The sequence below is a fragment of the Python bivittatus genome, unplaced genomic scaffold, assembly GCF_059951505.1.
Source record: "Python bivittatus isolate LINGU-HERP-01145 unplaced genomic scaffold, Pbiv_v1 ctg000690_np1212, whole genome shotgun sequence".
NCBI classification, from domain to species: domain Eukaryota; kingdom Metazoa; phylum Chordata; class Lepidosauria; order Squamata; family Pythonidae; genus Python; species Python bivittatus.
Window position 1 is genome coordinate 1,547,361 of NW_028277096.1, and position 19,337 is coordinate 1,566,697.

At 40.8% G+C, this 19,337-nt stretch overlaps 2 protein-coding genes across 3 annotated transcripts in view; one reads left to right on the forward strand and one right to left on the reverse strand.

Moving 5' to 3' along the window:
* The window catches only part of MSRA (methionine sulfoxide reductase A), a 252,621-nt gene that overhangs the window by 159,724 nt on the left and 73,560 nt on the right, over positions 1–19,337 (reverse strand). The window contains exon 2 of one of the 2 annotated variants that reach the window (XM_088152313.1): positions 3,557–3,625. The exons of the other annotated variant lie outside the window; for it this stretch is intronic. Within the exon in view, the coding sequence (XP_088008439.1) occupies positions 3,557–3,625 (69 nt within the window). The remainder of the gene's footprint in view (positions 1–3,556; positions 3,626–19,337) is intronic. 2 annotated transcript variants of the gene reach the window in all.
* On the forward strand, positions 355–1,702 carry LOC148214357 (uncharacterized; the record flags this gene model as incomplete). The annotated part of the gene is given in 2 exon segments (XM_088152442.1): positions 355–411; positions 413–1,702. Coding segments are annotated over 2 exon segments (1,236 nt in total), but the record flags the coding sequence as incomplete, so codon positions are not given.

Consider the following 19,337-nt stretch of genomic DNA (forward strand, 5'->3'; position numbering starts at 1 on the left):
TGGGAATGAAGTAGGGGAGGTGGCTGCTGGGCTCTGATGGCTCTGAGAGCTAGTAAGGTAAAGAGCCTCGGGGTGCCCAGTTCCCCTCCCAGGTATGGCTGGTAAGGACAGCAAATGCTCCCCAGTTCTGGGAATTGAGGAGTGTTGATATAGGGATGGGGCTGCTGTTGGGGGGATGGGGGTGGGCCAAAATATTATGGTGGTGACGGGCATGGGGAGATATGGTGGGAGACAGGGAGCAGGCCATTCCCAGGGACTGTAGGACCATTGTTTGTTGCCGGTTTCGTGTTCCAGCTCCGGTCTCCAGCTGCTGCTTCTAAACACCAGGTCAGTCTGTAAAATTGTGTTGATTTAATCACGGATGAGAGAGCTGACCTGGCATGTATCACTGAGACCTGGCTGGAGTCGGAGGGGGTGGGTAGCCCTCGCAGAGTTGTGCCCAGCCAGGTTTCGAGTGTGGCATCAGCCGAGAATCCGGGGCAGGGGTGGAGGTATGGCAATTTTCATCCGGGAATCTCTTACAACTTTCAGGGACACTGAACCACAGGTCACCAGATGTGAGTCCCTGTTCATCAAGTTGAGCTCTAAGGATCAGTTGGGATTGCTGCTGTTGTACCGGCCTCCCTGCTGCACAGCAACTTCCCTGCCTGAGCTCCTTGACGCCATGTCTGGGTTGGCAGTGGAGTTCCCCAGGCTTATGGTCTTGGGAGACTTCAATTTGCCTTCTCTAGGGATGGGGCCTGAGGGGGCTCGACAGTTCATGGCCACCATGACAGCCATCGGCCTATCTCAAAATATCCAGAGCCCAACACAGAACAGTGGTCATACGCCGGATCTGGTGTTCCTGTCGGAGCAGTGGCTATGTGATCTGAAATTGGGGGAGCTTTGGGTGTCCCCCTTGTCATGGTCAGATCACACCCTGATTACAATGGGATTCCCTAGCACCACTATCCACTGCAGGGAGGCTGGACCTATTAGATCAGTCCGCCCCTGGCGACTAATGGACCTGGATGGGTTCCAGAGGGAGCTGGGAGGTGTTCCTGTTGGTCTGCTGCACAGTCCATCTGAAGCCTTGGAAGCCGCTTGGAATAAAGGGGCGGCTGAGGCTTTGGATATGATCGCGCCCATGCAATCTCTCTCCTTTCAGGGATCCCGGCACTCTCCATGGTTTATGGAAGAGCTAAGGAAGAGGAAGCGAGAGACGAGACATCCAGAGTATCGCTGGCGCTCGACAAGGGACAAACTCAACCAAACATGGGTTAGAGCGGCTATTCATGCTTACTCAGTGGCGATAAGGGCAGCAAAGTGTCATTACTCCTCCATTCTTATTGCGTCCGCAGATAGCCGCCCCGCAGCCCTGTTTCGGGTGACACGAGCCCTCCTGGGTAAGGATGGCTCGGAGAACCTTCTGCAGGGACATGCGGAGGAATTTTCTCGGCATCTGTCAGATAAAATTGCTCGGATTCATTCTCACTTGGATGCTGGCTTTACTGCAGGTCCAGTGGAGGTACCTAGGGAGGAGTCTTGCCCTGTTATCTGGGAACAGTTTGAACCTGTTGGACCTGAGTGGACAGGGTCCTTGGGACTGTGAGCTCAGCCACTTGCTCTTTAGATCCATGCCCCTCCTGGCTTGTGAAAGCAGCCCGGGGGGTGTTGTGTGAGTGGGTTCTAGCGATGGTTAATGCATCTTTGAGTGAAGGGGTTGTTCCCTCACCTCTTAAGGAGGACTTGGTTCGCCCCCTCCTCAAGAGGCTATCACTAGACCCCACTATACTGGACAATTTTCATCCAGTATCTAAACTCCCCTTTTTGGGGAAGGTGATTGAGAAGGTGGTTCTGCAACAGCTTCAGAGGACCTTGGATGAAGCAGATTATCTGGATCCCTTCCAGTCAGGATTCAGGCCTGTATATGGGATGGAAACAGCATTGGTTGCACTTTTGGATGATCTCTGGTGAGGGTGGGATGGGGATTGTGCATCCATCCTTGCCCTACTTGTAGTCTCAGTGGCTTTCGATACCATCAACCATGGTATCCTTCTGACTGGCTCAGAGGATTGGGGGTGGGCAGCACTGTGTTGTGCTGGTTCACCTCCTTCCTCCAGGGCCGATTCCAGTCAGTGGTGGTTGGGGATGAGAGATCCCGCCCTTGGCCCCTGTTATGTGGGGTGCCACAGGGTTCGGTGCTCTCCCTATTTAACGTCTACGTGAGGCCACTGGGTGAGCTCATCCATCACCATGGGGTGAGGTATCATCAGTATGCTGATGATACCCAATTATACATCTCAGCCCCTGGAGAATTAAATGATGCTGTGAATGTCTTATCCTTGTGTCTGGAGGCTGTGAGGGTCTTGATGGGGAACAACAGGCTTCAACTGAACCCTGGCAAGACTGAGTGACTGTGGGTTCCGGGGCCTTCTGGTGCTAGAGTTATGCCATCTTTAGTACCGAATGGGGTTGCACTGCCCCAGACAGATCTTGTGTGCAATCTGGGGGTTCTCCTGGACTCACGACTCCTGCTCAAAGAGCAGGTAGCAGTCGTGGCTAGGAAGGCCTTTGCATAGCTTCGTGTGCCAGTTGCACCCATTCCTAGATCAGAGGGACCTAATCACTGTCACTCATGCTCTGGTCACCTCCCGTTTGGATTTCTGTAACGCGTTCTACATGGGGCTGCCCTTGAAGAATATCTGGAACCTTCAGCTGGTGCAAAATGCAGTGGTGTGGGCAGTTATGTGTGCCCCTAGGGAGGTACATGTTACACCTCTGCTTTGCGAGCTGCACTGATTGCCAGTTTGCTCCTGGGTCCAATTCAAGGTGCTGGTTTTAACCTTTAAAGCCCTTTGTGGCATGGGGCTGGGTTACCTGAGGGACCACCTCTCCCCAATTACATCTGCCCATCCCATCAGGTTTGGCAGAGAAGGCATGCTGTGGATCCCATCTGCTAGAGAATTACATTTGGCAGGTCCCAGGAGGCGGGCCTTCTCTGCTGTGACACCCACCTTGTGGAATCTTCTCCCCCCAGAAGTGAGATTAGCTCCATCCCTCTTAACATTCCGCAAGTCCCTCAAGACCTGACTATGTGATCAGGCCTGGGGCTCCCAGGGGACAGGGAGATTTTACGATGGCTCCCTTATCAATTTTATCCCCTCCTATTTTGTGTGTTTTAACAGTTTTTTTATGTCTAATTGTTTTTATGTATTTATTTTTTAATTGTTGTAACACTGCCCAAAGTCACCTTGTGTGAGATGGGTGGCTATATAAATATGATAAATAAATAAAATAAATAAATAAATAAATCTTCATTCATTTTCCATCCCATGTACAGTACCCACATCTGGATGTATAGGATGGGTCTAAAATACCAGAGGTGAATATAAAAAAATTCAAATTCATCTATTCTTGGATAAGTTATTATTTTAAAAAGGGATAACAATGATAAACAGTTTCTGGAAGTAAAGAATTATAATGATATTCATTAATATTAATAGTAGAAAAACAGCATAATTTTATATAAGTCTAGTCAGATATAAAGTCCCAATACTAGACAAATTGAACTTACCAAATATTGTCATGTGCACTCCCTCTGGAAAAGGTTCAACCATACTGTTTCCATTCACATGATGTTTACCTGAAAATCAAAGCAATATTGACTTGTCAAATACAGGTAGTCCTCGACTTACGACCATTCATTCAGCAACCATTTGGAGTTACAGCCGTTGCAGCACCCCCGCAGTCACATGATCAAAATTTGGGTGCTTGGTATCCAGGCTACACTTACAACTGCAGGGGCGCTTCAACTCCCCCCACCCACCTATCTCCCCCCATCTATGCCCTTTTGGACCCCTGTACTCCGCGGCCCCTGCCACCCTAGCTGACCACCATCTTCTCGCTCCTGCTGCTGACCAAGCATGTCTGGGACTGCTTCCTTCACAAGGCAGCTGCTGGCCACATAGGCTTTCTTCCCCAGGTCATGCACAGACCTCAGAGTGCAGAGTGGTAATGGCAACTGAGGCTGGGACTGGACTGGGCTGGCGGCAGCTTCACACAGTACCGCCAAGGTCTTCACACTGCATTGCAGCTCAGTGGCTTCTTGTTGTCCCAGAGCTGCAGCATGCCAAGAAGCCCCTGAGCCACAGTGTGGCAAGCAGCCCCAGAGCTGCGCAGTTCTGGGGTTGCTTGCTACCCCACAAGGCAGGGTTCAGGGCAGCCAAAAAGGCAGACATGTAGGGGGAATAGACAGTTGGGGGTAGTTGAAGGGGAGGCAGTCCCTTACTTGGAAAAACCAAGGCTCAGGCCTGAGAGGGACCAAGCCCAAAATGGCTTGGATTGGGGTGGGTCCTCGGCTAATGACCACTGGAATTTGGTTAACAATAGCAACTGGAAGTGCTGGATTTGCCATCACTAAGTGATGCACTCACGTGACATCACACTTTACAACTGCATCACTTAGCGGTGGAAATTCTGGTCCCAATTGTGGTCGTAAGTCAAGGACTACCTGTAGGAAAGTTTGTTTGATTGATTTATATGGCGGCTCATCTTATATACCTAGGGATCTGGTTGTGGGCAGAGCCTGTGCAACAACTGTGCTGATTTGTTGTTGATTTTGTTTTTTACCTTGGCTAAAAAATTGAGATGGGTGGCCATATAAATTGAGAAAATACATACATGCCATAACCCTGGGTGGCTCACAAAAACAGCAATAAAAACAAAAGAAAATTTAAAACTAACTTCCAAAACAATTCTCAGTGCCCTAAAACAACACTCCCCTATACATAAACAATCACATTTACTGGGCTTCAGCCTCACCTAACCCAAAGTTTCAGCCTCACCTAACCCAAAGTTGGGGGGGACGGGAACCAGCTTTTCAAGGCTTTCTAGAGGGGTAATAGGGTGGGGGCCTGCTGGATCTCAGGGGGAGTTTTCCACAGGGCAGGGGTCACTACTGAAAAGGTGCACTTCCTAGGTTCCACTAGATGGCAACATTTAAGATAAGAGACCTGTATCACCCCACCCTATTTGACCTGCTTAACAAGCACATACTCTCAGGGAGAAGCAGTCCCACAAATAATCTGGATCCATGCCATTCAGAGATTTAAATGTTGCAACCAATACCTTGAATTACGCCCAGAAAGAAAGTGGAAGCCAGCGCGGCTCCCATAGTAGTGATGTAATCAAGGCAAACCAAGAGGCACCCAAAACTATGTGCACCACTGCATTCAGAACCAGTTGTAATTTTGGGATGGTATTCAAGGACATAGAAACTAATCAGTTTTTAAAATCCTTAGGCTTTAACAACTAGTACAGTTAATGCTATGTAAATGATTAGTAGCAGTGATGTTAAAGGTTATATTTGATTGATCAAGAGATTTGTTTTATTATATTTATTCCTATTCATGCCCCAGGTTTTTATTTACAGCAGTTCAATTTAAAGATCTCCAGAAAAATTTGAGCTCTCTTATCTTAGTACAGATTAGATCTTGTGAAATATAGAGATAAAATGTGATAAAATATTTTCAGGAATTAACACTGTTCTTTGCCAAAACACTTAACACAGCTATCTGCACAACAAGAAAAAGATTTAAGCACTGGTCTCACACATCAAGCTAAAACATGGTTTGTTTTAATCATGGTTTACTGAATAATCACAATGGCTGAATTCATATAGTATTAAACAAAGACCAAATAAATCACATAAGCAAATGAGACGTAAGGACCAAGATGCAAAAACCTGTCCTCTACCCAATGCAGTCTTTTGTGCATTCAAACCATTATCGGAAACAATATCTTTTTCTCTAGAATCTGCATTATATTAGATATTCATTCATTTAATCACTTTACCTTGTTCTTCTCGTCTTCTGCTACTGCTCACTTAAATTCAGCGTCATGTTTATTCTCTACTATAGGATTCTGTCATGAGACTCATTCACATCATCTAAGAGGACTGCTATAGATTTTTTAAATTTATATTCCTTCTATTATTCTGTTCAAAACAGATATCCAAAAAGCAAGATATTCTGTAATTCTACATTAATTTACTGCAAGTAAGTTCCATTTAACTTAATGACACCTACATTTAAATATAGTTACATAGGACTGATCAATTTCACAATTATGAAATTAATAAAAACACAAGATAATAGACCCCAAAGTAGCATCAATTAATCAAAAGATCCAACCCTCAACTACTAAAACTCAAAACTACATTCTCAAACAAATTGATCTTAAATGACCATCTAAAAATGGAAGGATTGATTATTATTATTATTATTATTTATTTAATTTGTCCCTGCCCATCTCCCCACAATGGGGGACTCTGGGCGGCTTACAACATACTAAAAAACATGAATACAGTTAAAAGTTATAAAACCAAATATTAAAAATAAAAATAAAAAAGCTAAGAAATCTAAGAGGCCGCTGGGGCCACAGCATACCACTAAGGGGCCAGCCAACCCCAATTCTGATTTCTTCCCTCCCTGCCCCAGGCCAGATGGCAGAGCCATGTCTTTAAGTCCCTCTGAAAGGCCTGGAGTGAGGGGGCCTGTCTCACCTCCGGGGGCAAGATGTTCCAAAGGGCGGGGGCCACAGCAGAGAAGGCCCGCCTTCTGGCCCCCACTAATCGGAGTTCTTTTACCGCAGGGATCCGAAGCATGCCCTCTCTCTGAGATCGGGTGGGATGGGTAGAGATTGTGGGGGCGAGGCGGTCCTTCAGGTAGCCTGGCCCCATGCCATGTAGGGCTTTAACGATGATAACCAACACCTTGAATTGGACCCGGAAGCAAACTGGTACCCAATGCAGCTCACGGAGCAGAGGTGTTATATGGGTCCTTCTTCAGGCCCCAAAAATCGCCTGCGCGGCCGCATTCTGGACCAGCTACAGCTTCCGGATATTCTTCAAGGGTAGCCCCATGTAGAGCGCGTTGCAATAGTCTATCTGGGAGATAACAAGGGCATGAGTGACCGTTCGCAAGGCATCCCAATCCAGAAAAGGGCGTAACTGGTGCACAACCTGAAGCTGTGCAAAAGCCCTCCTGGCCACGGCTGCCACCTGCTCTTTGAGCAGGAGTTGTGAGTCCAGGAGGACCCCCAAGTTACGCACTGGGTCTGTCTGGGGCAGTGCTACCCCATCCAGAACCAACGATGACAACATCCCGGATACAGAAGAGCCATTAACCCACAGCCACTCCGTCTTGCCAGGGTTCAGCTGGAGCCTGTTGTTCTCCATCCAGACCCTCACAGCCTCCAGGCACCGCAAGAGGGCAGAAACAGCATCACTTACCTCACCAGGGATGGAGATGCCATTCCACAAAGTATCCTCTGGTCAGAAAAGTGAAATATAAATCAATCAAATAAATAACAAATAAATAAATGCAGACTAGGCACTTTCACAGAATAGGCCTTTACAAGAGGAGATACAAAAAGAAAGGTCTTTGAAGCTCAAGAAAGTTACTGTAATATGGGGGAAACATTCTGTACAGTATCTTGTTCCTGTGTGTTTAAAGGATTTAAAAGTTAATACCCAGCACTTTAAACTGTGTTCATAAACAAATCATAACTAATAAAGTTGATGTAGGATTGGAGTCATATAATCTGTGCTTTAAACTTTTTAACTTAAACGTAAAAAAAAAATCGGCTGAATTTTGAACCACCTGACATTACTGAGCCATTGTCAGTAGTGTCCATACAGAGAACAGGAAGACATTCTATGAGCTATAGTTTGTGCTAATGAAGTACTCCTTTCATATACAGTGGTACCTCTACTTACGAACGCCCCTACTTACGAAATTTTCGAGATACGACTAGCTCCGGCCCCAAAAATTTACCTCTACTTACGAACTTGCTTCTACTTACAAACCGGATCCGCGGCCATTTTCCCTGCTGCCACGCGGTCGCGGCTTCCTGTGGGCGAGATCGCGGTAGCAAGGAGATGTTCGGTGAGGCTTGTGGTGTGTTTTGTGGCGTTTGGAAGGTTTTTGAGGTTTAAAAATAAAATGCATGTTTCAGAACTGTTTAGCTGTATTTACATTGAACCTTATGGGGGAAATTTACCTCGGGGTGCGACCAAATTCGGAGGGCGGAACAGATTAACCGTATTTACATTGAACCTTATGGGAAAATTTACCTCGACTTGAGACCAACTCGAGTTGCAACCAGAGTCACGGAACGGATTAAGTTCGTAACTAGAGGTACCACTGTATTCTCAAAATGATAACCCAATTTATTCTAGTCACAAATTCTAGATAATTTGGTGGCAAGCAAAGTTAATAAATAAATAATAACTCGATGCCTAGGTTCACACATCACATTAAGCCATAGCTTGCTTAACCATGATTTGTTCATTATCAAGAATAAACCATGGATTCATGTATTATGTTAAGACAAAAGTCATTACAGTAAAACTTTCAATTTTCCAGACCTTACTCCAATGGATTTTGATGCAACAGACCAAATCCTGTTGTAATTGGCAACATTTGTGTAATGATGGTACAACAGAAATTACTTTATTTAGAATATTTAAAATATAATAAATATTGGTGCAGAAAGGGTTATACTGGCATAACAACTATTCCTGGGTAAAGAGCCCTTGGCCACAGCCTTCACTTGTTGTTTAAGTAGGAACCATGAGACCTCCAACTCATGAACCAATTCCTTTAGTGGGAGTATGATCATATCTAGAGTAACTACTGTTATCAGATCACTCCAATGTTTATTGATGGAAAGTAACTTGGTCTTGGTAAAATTTAGTCTGAGCTTGCTTCACCCCATCCAGATCCTGACAGCCTTCAGACACTAGTTCAATCTTTCCATGGCAGCTCTGGCTTGACCCAGGATAGCAACATATAGTTAAGTGTCATCAATATATTGAACTGACAAATGACCTTTTCCACCAGCTCCATATAAATATTGGATAATATGGGGAAAATACTGAGCCCTGTAGCACACCACACTGAAACAACCAAAGATGTGAGTGCTGCTTCCCCACAATTCAGGTAGGAGCACAACCACCATAAAACAGTGCCCCCCCCATTCCCAACCCTTGCAGATGATTCAGCAAGATGCCATGGTTGATGGTATCAAATGTGACCAATAAGTCCAAAGAGACTAAGAGGGATACACTCCCTCATCTGTTCCAACAAAGGTCATCCACTATAGCTATCAATGCCATTTTTGTCCCATGATTGGACCTGAATTCTGACTACCAGAAATACAGATAATCTGTTTATTCTAGGACCTTCTATTCTACCACCTTTCCTTCAAGATAGGTAGCATTATTTACCCACTCAAAGAAGCACTGACAGTCTCCTGGATCTAGCTATTCAAACCCTAGTGGCTGTCCAAAGAAGCTGGAGAGACATGGATCTAGCCCACAGGTGGCAGGATTCATACCACAGATAATCCTGTCCATTTCTTTGAACTCTACAATATGAAAGGAATCCCAGATAATACTACAAGACCCCACCTTATTCAGCACAGTGGACTCTGTCCAATTGGCAGAGCAAATTCAAGCAACTTTATTTACCAAGAAACCCACAAATTCATCCATCAAGCCTGAAGGAGCTTTGTCTCACCCATCTTTCCTTAAAAGAGTCTTGGTAACACTGAACAGGGGTTCCAGGCAAGAGTCTGTGGATGCAATAAGTGGAGAAGAACAATCCCATCTTGCAAATGACATAAATGATGCAAATGACGAATTTCCATCAACTGTGTCACTGCAATGAAATACTATTCAACTGAACAGTTTTAGGGAATTACAGATACCCTGTCCCTCACTTAATCCAGCAAAACCAAGTTTTATTGTAACTATAAATCCATTGTGGCTGTATTCATATATCGTGCTAAGCTCAACCAGTTAGCTGCCTGGCAGACATTCTGGCATTCAGAAGAGGTTTCATTTCAGTTCTCAGTGTTCTTCAGCCAGTTTGGTGGTGATGGACACTGAAGTAAAATATATCTGGAGAGATGTAGGAAGGTACTTTGTGGTGTTTATTATTTTAAAGATAACATGGAACTCACACCTTTGAACTGAATTTTGTATTTCTCTGGTCACTACAGCTTTTCACTTTTATGAGAGAGGTAAATGTACCCTACCAAGCTGTTCATGCTTTTTACCATATATAATCAATATTACTTTCCCAGATACTTGGTATTTACAGTATAACTAACAGACTTCTAAAATACTTACTTCCAATTATGCATATTGGAATGAAATTCACATCTACGTTTTATTTCAAAATCAATTTCTTCTGTTCTTCCTATACGTCTAAGAAAATTAATGGATCTCTATCCTTTCTTTAAACCACTATCTGTTAAGTCACAGAATTAAAATGCACAACAGCTCTCAGATATGCATTGTTAAATACATACATTCCCATCATGCTACTATCTTTTGAAGTAAGCAGTATTATACATAATGCAGAATGGAATTAAGAAATAGAAAGCCAAAGATATTGAAGCTGTGACATAAGAAAAGGAAACAGAGATTAATACAGTATATACCAATACTGTTCATTATACCTCTCCATATCTTCCCTTGCAAACCATTTCTGTACAAACTTCATACACTGCCTTTTCTTCTTTAAACCTCTCATCAACTCCATCAAATTTTTTTAATCTTCCTCTTCTTCTCGATCTATTCATTCTTCCTTCATATATTTGTTTTGTGATTTAATCCTCAGTGTATATGACTAAACCATCTCAATATACTTCTTTCATAATGGTCATTCACTTTTGTACTCAATCTACATTCATTCAGCACCCATTCATTCTCAGCCCTTTCTCCTCTTGTTTTCTCATACAGACTTGTTTTAATCAATTCCCATCACATTCAACTTGCTTTTATGTTTCTTCTGACATACCCAATTTTCATTTCCATATAATTAAATGGGAAGCAGCACACTGCTATACACTGCCTTTTCTCTTTTTTCAATATTCCACACAAGATATTACCCATTACCATTCTCCACAGCTTGCACATCTTAAAATTCTACATTCATCTTTAACAGCGAGTAAACATTCTACCAAAGTACACAAATTCACCTATTTGCTATATGGTTTGGGGGTGGGGTGGGGATTTATTTATTTACTCACATTTGTACATTGCCTACTTATATAACTTTATGTGTATTATATACTGGTGTAGGCTTCCTTCTTCCCTTTCAATTCCCTGTCAAAGGAAATTGATCTTTAATCACACACCTAATTGCATTATACTATTTATATAACATTAGTTGCAAAGCATTTGAGTTCTTAGCCAACAATGTGACATTATATGCATATAAAAGTACATGTACATTTACATCCCCAACAAACATATGTTGTTTGTCACCCATAAGCATTCTCTCTCTCTCTCTCTCTCTCTCTCTCTCTCTCTCTATATATATATATATATATATAAAATTTTTATTAAAGAAGTTTAATAAAAGAGTAAAAACAATCCAGATTTTGAGTTTAAGATAGATGAAGAAAAGTAATAGAAAAATGAAAAAGAAGTATAGAAAAAGAAGTAGAAAAGAAGGAAAAAGAAAAAAAGAATAACAAAGAAGTAGCTTCCAGGCTTCTTAACAGCAATTATAAGTACATTTATATTTTGTCCTCTCTCTCTAAGGTTACATCAAAGTTTCCTTCTTTCCATAATATACTCTTTCTAATGATCCAATCCATAAATCATCCAATCATTTTTTTTTCAGCAAAAAGTCCATAAGGGATTCCCAAAAGCATCTTTATACAAATATGCATAAATGCCTTAAAACAACAAAAGGGACATTGTATGTTCTTGTCTTATTCTCAGCTCAGTGCTGAATTTTTAAGCTGTTTATTCTAATGCATTTTTTACTCCTGTCACATATGACTCTGACTGCTTTCAGTAATGACCTTCAACTCCATATTTATGCACAACATTCCATAATTCAAGCCTATTTACTGTATCATACACTTTCTTTAAATTAATGAAAGTACAATGAACTAATGGTGATGAGCTTCTGGGCTAAATGGCAACAATCATTTCTGGTGTCCTGATGTTTCACCAGCAACTGTTGCTGGCAACTTCAGAGGCAACATCATCTGCTCCAAAGCACACTTCTCAACAGCTCACATGCAACTAAGCAGGGACTGACTGGGCTCTTGTATTTGTAACTGAGTAATTTAGCCTCTGATTGAACTTTCCAGCTGAGCTGATCTCTGATTAGTTCATGTAATGGTGTCAGCCCCACCAGGTAGACCAGACCGGGAACCAACTCCACAGGAAGGCTAAGACTACTTTTATTGAGTTATTATTCTGTAATAACAGAATCTTGCAAGTTTGATTATACTGTACCTTGTCTTCTTATATGAATTAGGGAGGTGTCTGTCTGAGCCACTTCCATATATTTTCTGCTTGTTTTGGAGTTAAGATATGTTTTTCCCCTTGTAGTTCTGGTAACAGATCTCATCTGTCTCCATCAAGGATATTGTGGTGAGGGATAAACCCAGAAAAAGGCCAGCAGTTATTTGATGAGGAAATGTGGACAAGGAAGTATTGGCAGAACTCTCACCTTGTTGTTCTGTTCCCTTTTGTGACACTTTTTATTTATTCTATAATCACTTCTCAGAATACATCTCCCTCTCCACATTAACAACGATCCTCTCAGTAACAATGGATTTATTATTTTCCTTATGTATTTTGAACAGAATTCAAAATAGTTTTAAAAAGAGTTAAAATCAGATAAATATCCCACCCCATTCCTCCACTGAGAGAAAAATGTGCTTTTCTATTAAGTGAACATATTTTTTCTATTAACAGTGGATATGAATGCATGACTAAGTTGTAGTCTCTTGCATGCATGGAGCCACTTCAATAGAGGTTTCCAAGCCATATGCAGTGAGTATCAGATAGTATATCTTGACTATTATATTTATACTCTAAATTGATGAGATGTGGGCAACAGTATGTTGGCTTCAAGGTAGTCTCTAGATTAGTGCAGAAAATAAGGAAGATAACATTGATGGATATATGCAAGCTCAGTTGCCAAGATGATAAAGGGTAAAATATTTTTTAACTCCAAAATGTCCAGATAGAGTTCAGAAGCTGCTCAGGCATATATGTCCGTAATTCACTGAGTTATAAGAAGGAGGAGATAAAACATAAGATTTTGCTATTATAGCCAGGGTCAATAAAAGTAGTTGTAGCTTTTCTGTGGAGTTGATTTCTTGGTCTGGTCTACCTAGAAATCCTAGCTTGCATAGAATACTGTGAATGTGCTTGGGATAAAACAGGGCTTTAGTTGCACTTGTGGTATACAGGCTAAAATATACATATTAGCAGAGAATACTACATGTGGCATGACGAAAAGTAAATCTGGTATTCTAATCTACACTTCTTCTGTATTGCTAAAATACAAGTCCAGTAAATCACAGACAAATGTGACTTCTGTCCTAAATGCACATCACAAAACAATTCATCAGCATTTTTAAAAAATCATTGGTTAAACCTGATTTGCTGAATAAACTACTCTTCATGGCTCTTTCTTTGCACTAAGCCATAAAGCATGTTTTTAAAACTACAGTGCCTAGACTTACACAACATGCTAAGCCAAAACCAAATGAATCATTTGGCTCTGTGTAATGTGTGAATGAACCCAGCCATTAAGCCTTTTACCAACATTTAATACTAAGGACAAACAGAAATGCAAAGAATATAATCTAAGCACTACATCTTATCTAGAACTGAATGATGCCACCAACAGCTGTCCTTAGAATTGAGATGGTTTCAGAGTACCTCAAGCAGCAGCAGCCACTTTTGGAGTTGGAGACGGAGTCCCAAACAAGGAGTTAAATGTGCAGCTACTATAGTTTTCAGGGATGAATAACATAAAGTAAAGAATGAGAAAACTTCCATATCAACCAGGTGACTTTCACTGCTTTTCATCCAGCTGGATGGAGACTTATGAAAAACAACATGATTTCAATTTATACTTCAGAACAAATTATTTTTAGTTATTAAAACTGACAGTGACAAAGGACACTGTGGTAATTTAAAACAGTTTGAGCAATTTGTTCATATAGTTAATGTAGCACAATCTGACACCTCACATGCAATTGGATCTATTACAGCAAAAGCATTGCTGTAAGCACTGTCTGCATATTGATCAATATTACAAAATATGATGTATTTCAGCACGGTATTTCTGTAGATAATTCCAAAACTCATTTTAGAATGAGTTGAAGATGGAGCCAAATTCCTTTTGGATTTGTGGTTTGTTTGTTTTAAAGCAGCTATCAAACCAAAGAAAAATAACCTATATCACTATCAGTGGGAAAACTAAATGTAGAATAAAATATTGTTAAATTACTCTTGTTTCTCTGAAATCAACAATTATTTCACAACACTACAACTCACATATTTATGCTTCAAACAGTAAGCAACTTTCTAATCAGCCTTCGAAATCCATAATTCTACTGCACATTTTCCTGTTTTCATCTATTGTTTTGCTTTTTTCCTGTACCATTTATTTCCTCGACAGAAGATAAGAAACCGAAAGGAACTATATAGTAGTTGTAACCGCACTGAGAAATAATTGTCTGTTACCTCCAATCACACAGTAGCCCAAGCTCTATCCAATTATTTTCTCCAGCCATGCACTAATAAATCCAGGGCAGCTAGACAAAAGATTCTCATGAACTTAGCACCACCTGTCATAATGTAAGGTTTCAGATCTACTTTGGAAAAAAATCTAAAGGCCAGATTCATATATTACTAAGTCATAATGTGGCTTAGTTTATGGCTTAGCATATACTGCAAACTCAGCAGCTGTGATTTATTCAGTAAGTCATGGATAAACTAACATGGCATAGCATGATGCGCAAACAGAGTCAGAATATTGTGGTGCTATAAAGATATGTAAACTTATAGTCCTTCATCTATGTTTAACTCTTGCATTTTCATTTCTTTTCCCAAAACAGATAGAATTAAATATAACTGATATAGATATAGATATAGATATATAGATATAGCTATATGAATTATATTTATAATTATTCAGCAATTATATTGCTGCATATGAAAATTCTCTCTCATAAGGATGAAAATAGTGTTCCTCCATTGAACTGCAGTTCCCATCAACCTCCACCATTGTCCAAGATATCTAGGGTGATGGGAATGGGAGTTCAAAAGTAACTGGAAAGCCACAGTTTGCTCTAGGTAATATGTTTGAAATACAAATTACAGTAAAACCTTGGTTTGTGAACATAATTCTTTCTGGAAACATGCTTGTAATCCAAAGCACTTGTATATCAAAGCGACTTTCCCCATAAGAAATAATGGAAACTCGGATGATTCATTCCACAACCGAAAAATATTCATATAAAAATGATTACAATACTGTAATATAATACAAAATATTAAAGAAAATACAAAATATAAAGAAAAATAAAACAAATTAACCTGCACTTACCTTTGAAAACCTTCGTGGCTGGTATGAGGGAGACAAGAGAGAGGAGGGTTATTGTTTAGGACGACTTTCACTATCACTAGCATGGGAGACAATCACCAACAATCCCGCAGCGAGAGAGAGAACCATTGGCTCAGTTGTGATCATGTGACGTTCGGCGTCACGTACTAGTATTGCAAGACATTGCTTGTTTATCAAATTAAAATTTATTAGAAATGTTTGCTCATCTTGCGGAATACTCGCAGATCAAGTTACTCGCAATCCAAGGTTTTACTGTACAAATAAATTATGTTATACAACTGAAAAATAAAAAACCCTAAATCTATTTTTAAAGAGGGGTAATCAGAGCACATTATTATGTCACAGGCAGTAAATAGCAAATGTAGTAAATAGCAAATGTAGCACTGTCATCATACAAATATATAATTTTAAGAAAAGAAAAAGAGGTCACCAAATGCAGGAGTCGTCCCAGGACTAAAAAGACTCAGGATAGCTGATACAAGCCACAGAAGACGTACAAAGCTAAGTATGTCATTTTGTTGGACAAAAGCAAAATCATGTGACAGCTGAAGCACTTTCACATGAAAGTCACAGTTTTTCAAACTCTCTTCAATGAACATTTGCCTCTGCATTGCATGATTACTGGGTATTTGCCTCATAAATTCTCTGCCGCCCATCCTGAGTGCAGCAGATATCTGATTCTAGGAAGGAAGGAAGATCACTGAGAAATCACATATACTAAAGGGTATCTTCAAGATATGAAAAGCACTAGATGCTGTACTTTTGAGTTTATTTAATCAGTTAGCACCGCACTATAGAGCCAGAGAGAAAGCAACTTCCTTTGATTTCATGATCTACACAGATTTTATGGGTTTCTGAGTATCTCTGTGATACTAAATCAGAAATAGAAAGGGGGTTTTTTTTCTTAATGGAACTGTGCTAAAAGTGTTGAAACAAAATTGGGAGGCACAATATGAATGAATCCTTCCAACAGTTCATTGATTCAATGCAGATTTTCCAATTTCTTACAGATTCATTGATTTGCAGGGGGTTCCTTTGAGATCACTCTATAAATTCCATACAACATAGATTCTAGCCACAGTTATATACATAAATGTGACTGCATCAGGATTATTTATTCTCATTAAAGCCAACAAAGGCAAACAACATGATTGAGAACACTTCAGAACTGGAGTCCAGATAGAGAGAGAAAGGTACCTGAGCTCTACTGCCTGAGTTTTTAGTTTAAATATGGTAGCACTCTGATGATATATTTTAATCATGGACTATGGACAAGAACTGATAAGAAATGGAGACAGAATTGAGGAAGGGAGCTTGTGTACAAACCTGAATCACTGAGGCATCCACTGGCAAAAAGGCATAATCATGGAATTACATCATAGGGCTGTGCAGTATTTTGGATTCACTCTTTCCAAATGCTTTAGAGCATGAATGTATCACTGTCTGCCAACACCTTGAAACAGCTGCACCTTCACCTATGATTGTACACAGGAAATTCAGGCATGGCTGTTTTATGGTATTGTAGATACATGCTAAGTTCATGTTCTCTTATACTCTAAAGTCCTTTTCAGAAATAGAAGCACTGCACATCCCTATTCTATTGATTTGAAAACTGCAAACATAGCAATACTAAATCAACGATTATTGGCTATTTGTCTTCCTCTCCCAACATTACTTTCTTATTTTGCTTACTTGGCTAACAAAACAAATCCTAGAATTTGTGCACCCATGCTCCTCCTGATGAGTTAGTTTTTCTTAAAAAAATCTGAAATTACATTTTTATTAATGTCTTATTGCAATTTTAATAACATGCCTGTTTATTATATTTACTGACTTGACTTTTTCAAGAAAGCTACCAAATCTGCCTAATGTACAGTATAGAATGTCTCTCAAAACAATTATTTAGAAACTTACAAAGATAAATAAAATGATCTTGTGTTTTGTTCAAAGAAAAATCTACAATATACACAGTAGTGTGCAAAGGTTTTAGGCATGTGTGAAAAAATGCTGTAAATTAAGAATGCTTTCAAAAATATATACTGTAATTGTTTATGTTTATCAATTTACAAAATGCAAAGTGACCAAACAGAAGAGAAATCCAAATCAAATCAATATTTCGGGTGAGCACCCTTTGCCTTCAAAACAGCATCAATTCTTCTAGGTACACTTGCACACAGTTTTTGAAGGAACTCAGCAGGTAGGTTGTTCCAAACATCTCGGAGAACTAACTACAGATCTCCTGTGGATGTAGGCTGCCTCAAATCCTTCTGTCTCTTCATGGAATCCCAGACAGACTTGATGATATTGAGATCAGGGCTCTGTGGGGGCAAAACCATCACTTCCAGGACTCCTTGTTCTTCTTTACGCTGAAGATAGTTCTTAATGACATTGGCTGTGTGTTTGGGGTCCTTCTCCTGCTGCAGAATGAATTTGGGGCCAATCACACGCCTCCCTGATGGTATGGCATGATGGATAAGGATCTGCCTGTATTCTTCAGCATTGAGGACACCATTGATCCTGACCAAATCTCCAACTCCATTTGCAGAAATGCAGCCCCAAACTTGCAAGGAACCTCCACCATGCTTCAGTGTTGCCTGCAGACTCTCATTCTTGTACCGCTCTCTAGCCCTTTGGTGAACAAACTGCCTCCTGCTACAGCCAAATATTTCAAATTTTGACTCAGCAGCCCAGAGCACCTGCTGCCATTTTTCTGTACCCCACTTCCTAAGTTTTCGTGCATAGTTGAGTCGCTTAGCCTTGTTTCCACGTTGGAGGTATGGCTTTTTGGCCGCAATTCTTCCATGAAGACCACTTCTGGCCAGACTTCTCTGGACAGTAGATGGGTGTGTCTGGGTCCCACTGGTTTCTGCCAGTTCTGTGCTGATGGCACTGCCGGACATCTTCCGATGTCAAAGGGAAGTAAGCATGATGTATCTTTCATCTGCTGCATTAAGTTTCCTTGGCCGACCACTGCAACTACGGTCCTCAACGTTGCCCGTTTCTGCATGCTTCTTCAAAAAAGCTTGAACAGCACGTCTTGAAACCCCAGTCTGCTTTGAAATCTTTGCCTGGGAGAGACCTTGCTGATGCAGTAGAACTACCTTGCGTCCTGTTGCTGTGCTCAGTGTTGCTATGGTGTATGACCTGTGACATAAAACTGTCTTCCACAACCTCACCTTAGTCACAGAGTTTGGCTGTTCCTCACCCAGTTTTAAGCCTCCTACACAGCTGTTTCTGTTTCAGCTAATGACTGTGTTTCAACTTACATACGAAATTGATGATCATTAGTACCTGCTTGGTATAATTGGTTAATCATACCCCTGACTCTAATCCTACAAGATTGCTGACTTTGTGCAAGTGCACAAAGTGTGCAAGTGTAAGAATTGATGCTGGTTTGAAGCCAAAGGGTAGTCGCACCAAATATTGATTTGATTTAGATTTTTCTTCTGTTCACTCACTTTGCATTTTGTAAATTGATAAACAAAAACAGTTACAATATATATCTTTGAAAGCATTCTTACTTTACAGCATTTTTTCACACCTGCCAAAAACCTTTGCATAGTACTGTATCTTTGGCCACATAGCTACAGTAGCCATGACCCAGGACAAGTCCACCAAATCAATGAATCACTGTACTTTGACAACTTAGAGAAAACAGATAAAATTCAGTAACAAGCACCAAAGGAGCAACAGTGAAAACAAAATGACCAAATTAAACAGCTATACTCAAAGTAAGAAGAAACTATGTTTACCCATGCCTGTACTATAGATGGGGATCAAGGTGGCAGAAGTAGGGCTTCCCTTATGAAACAAGGTAAAGTTTGTAGCAGGGGTGAGATCTACAATTAGGGATTTCCAACATTATACTACCATTAGGCCATGCAGTCTATATTACCT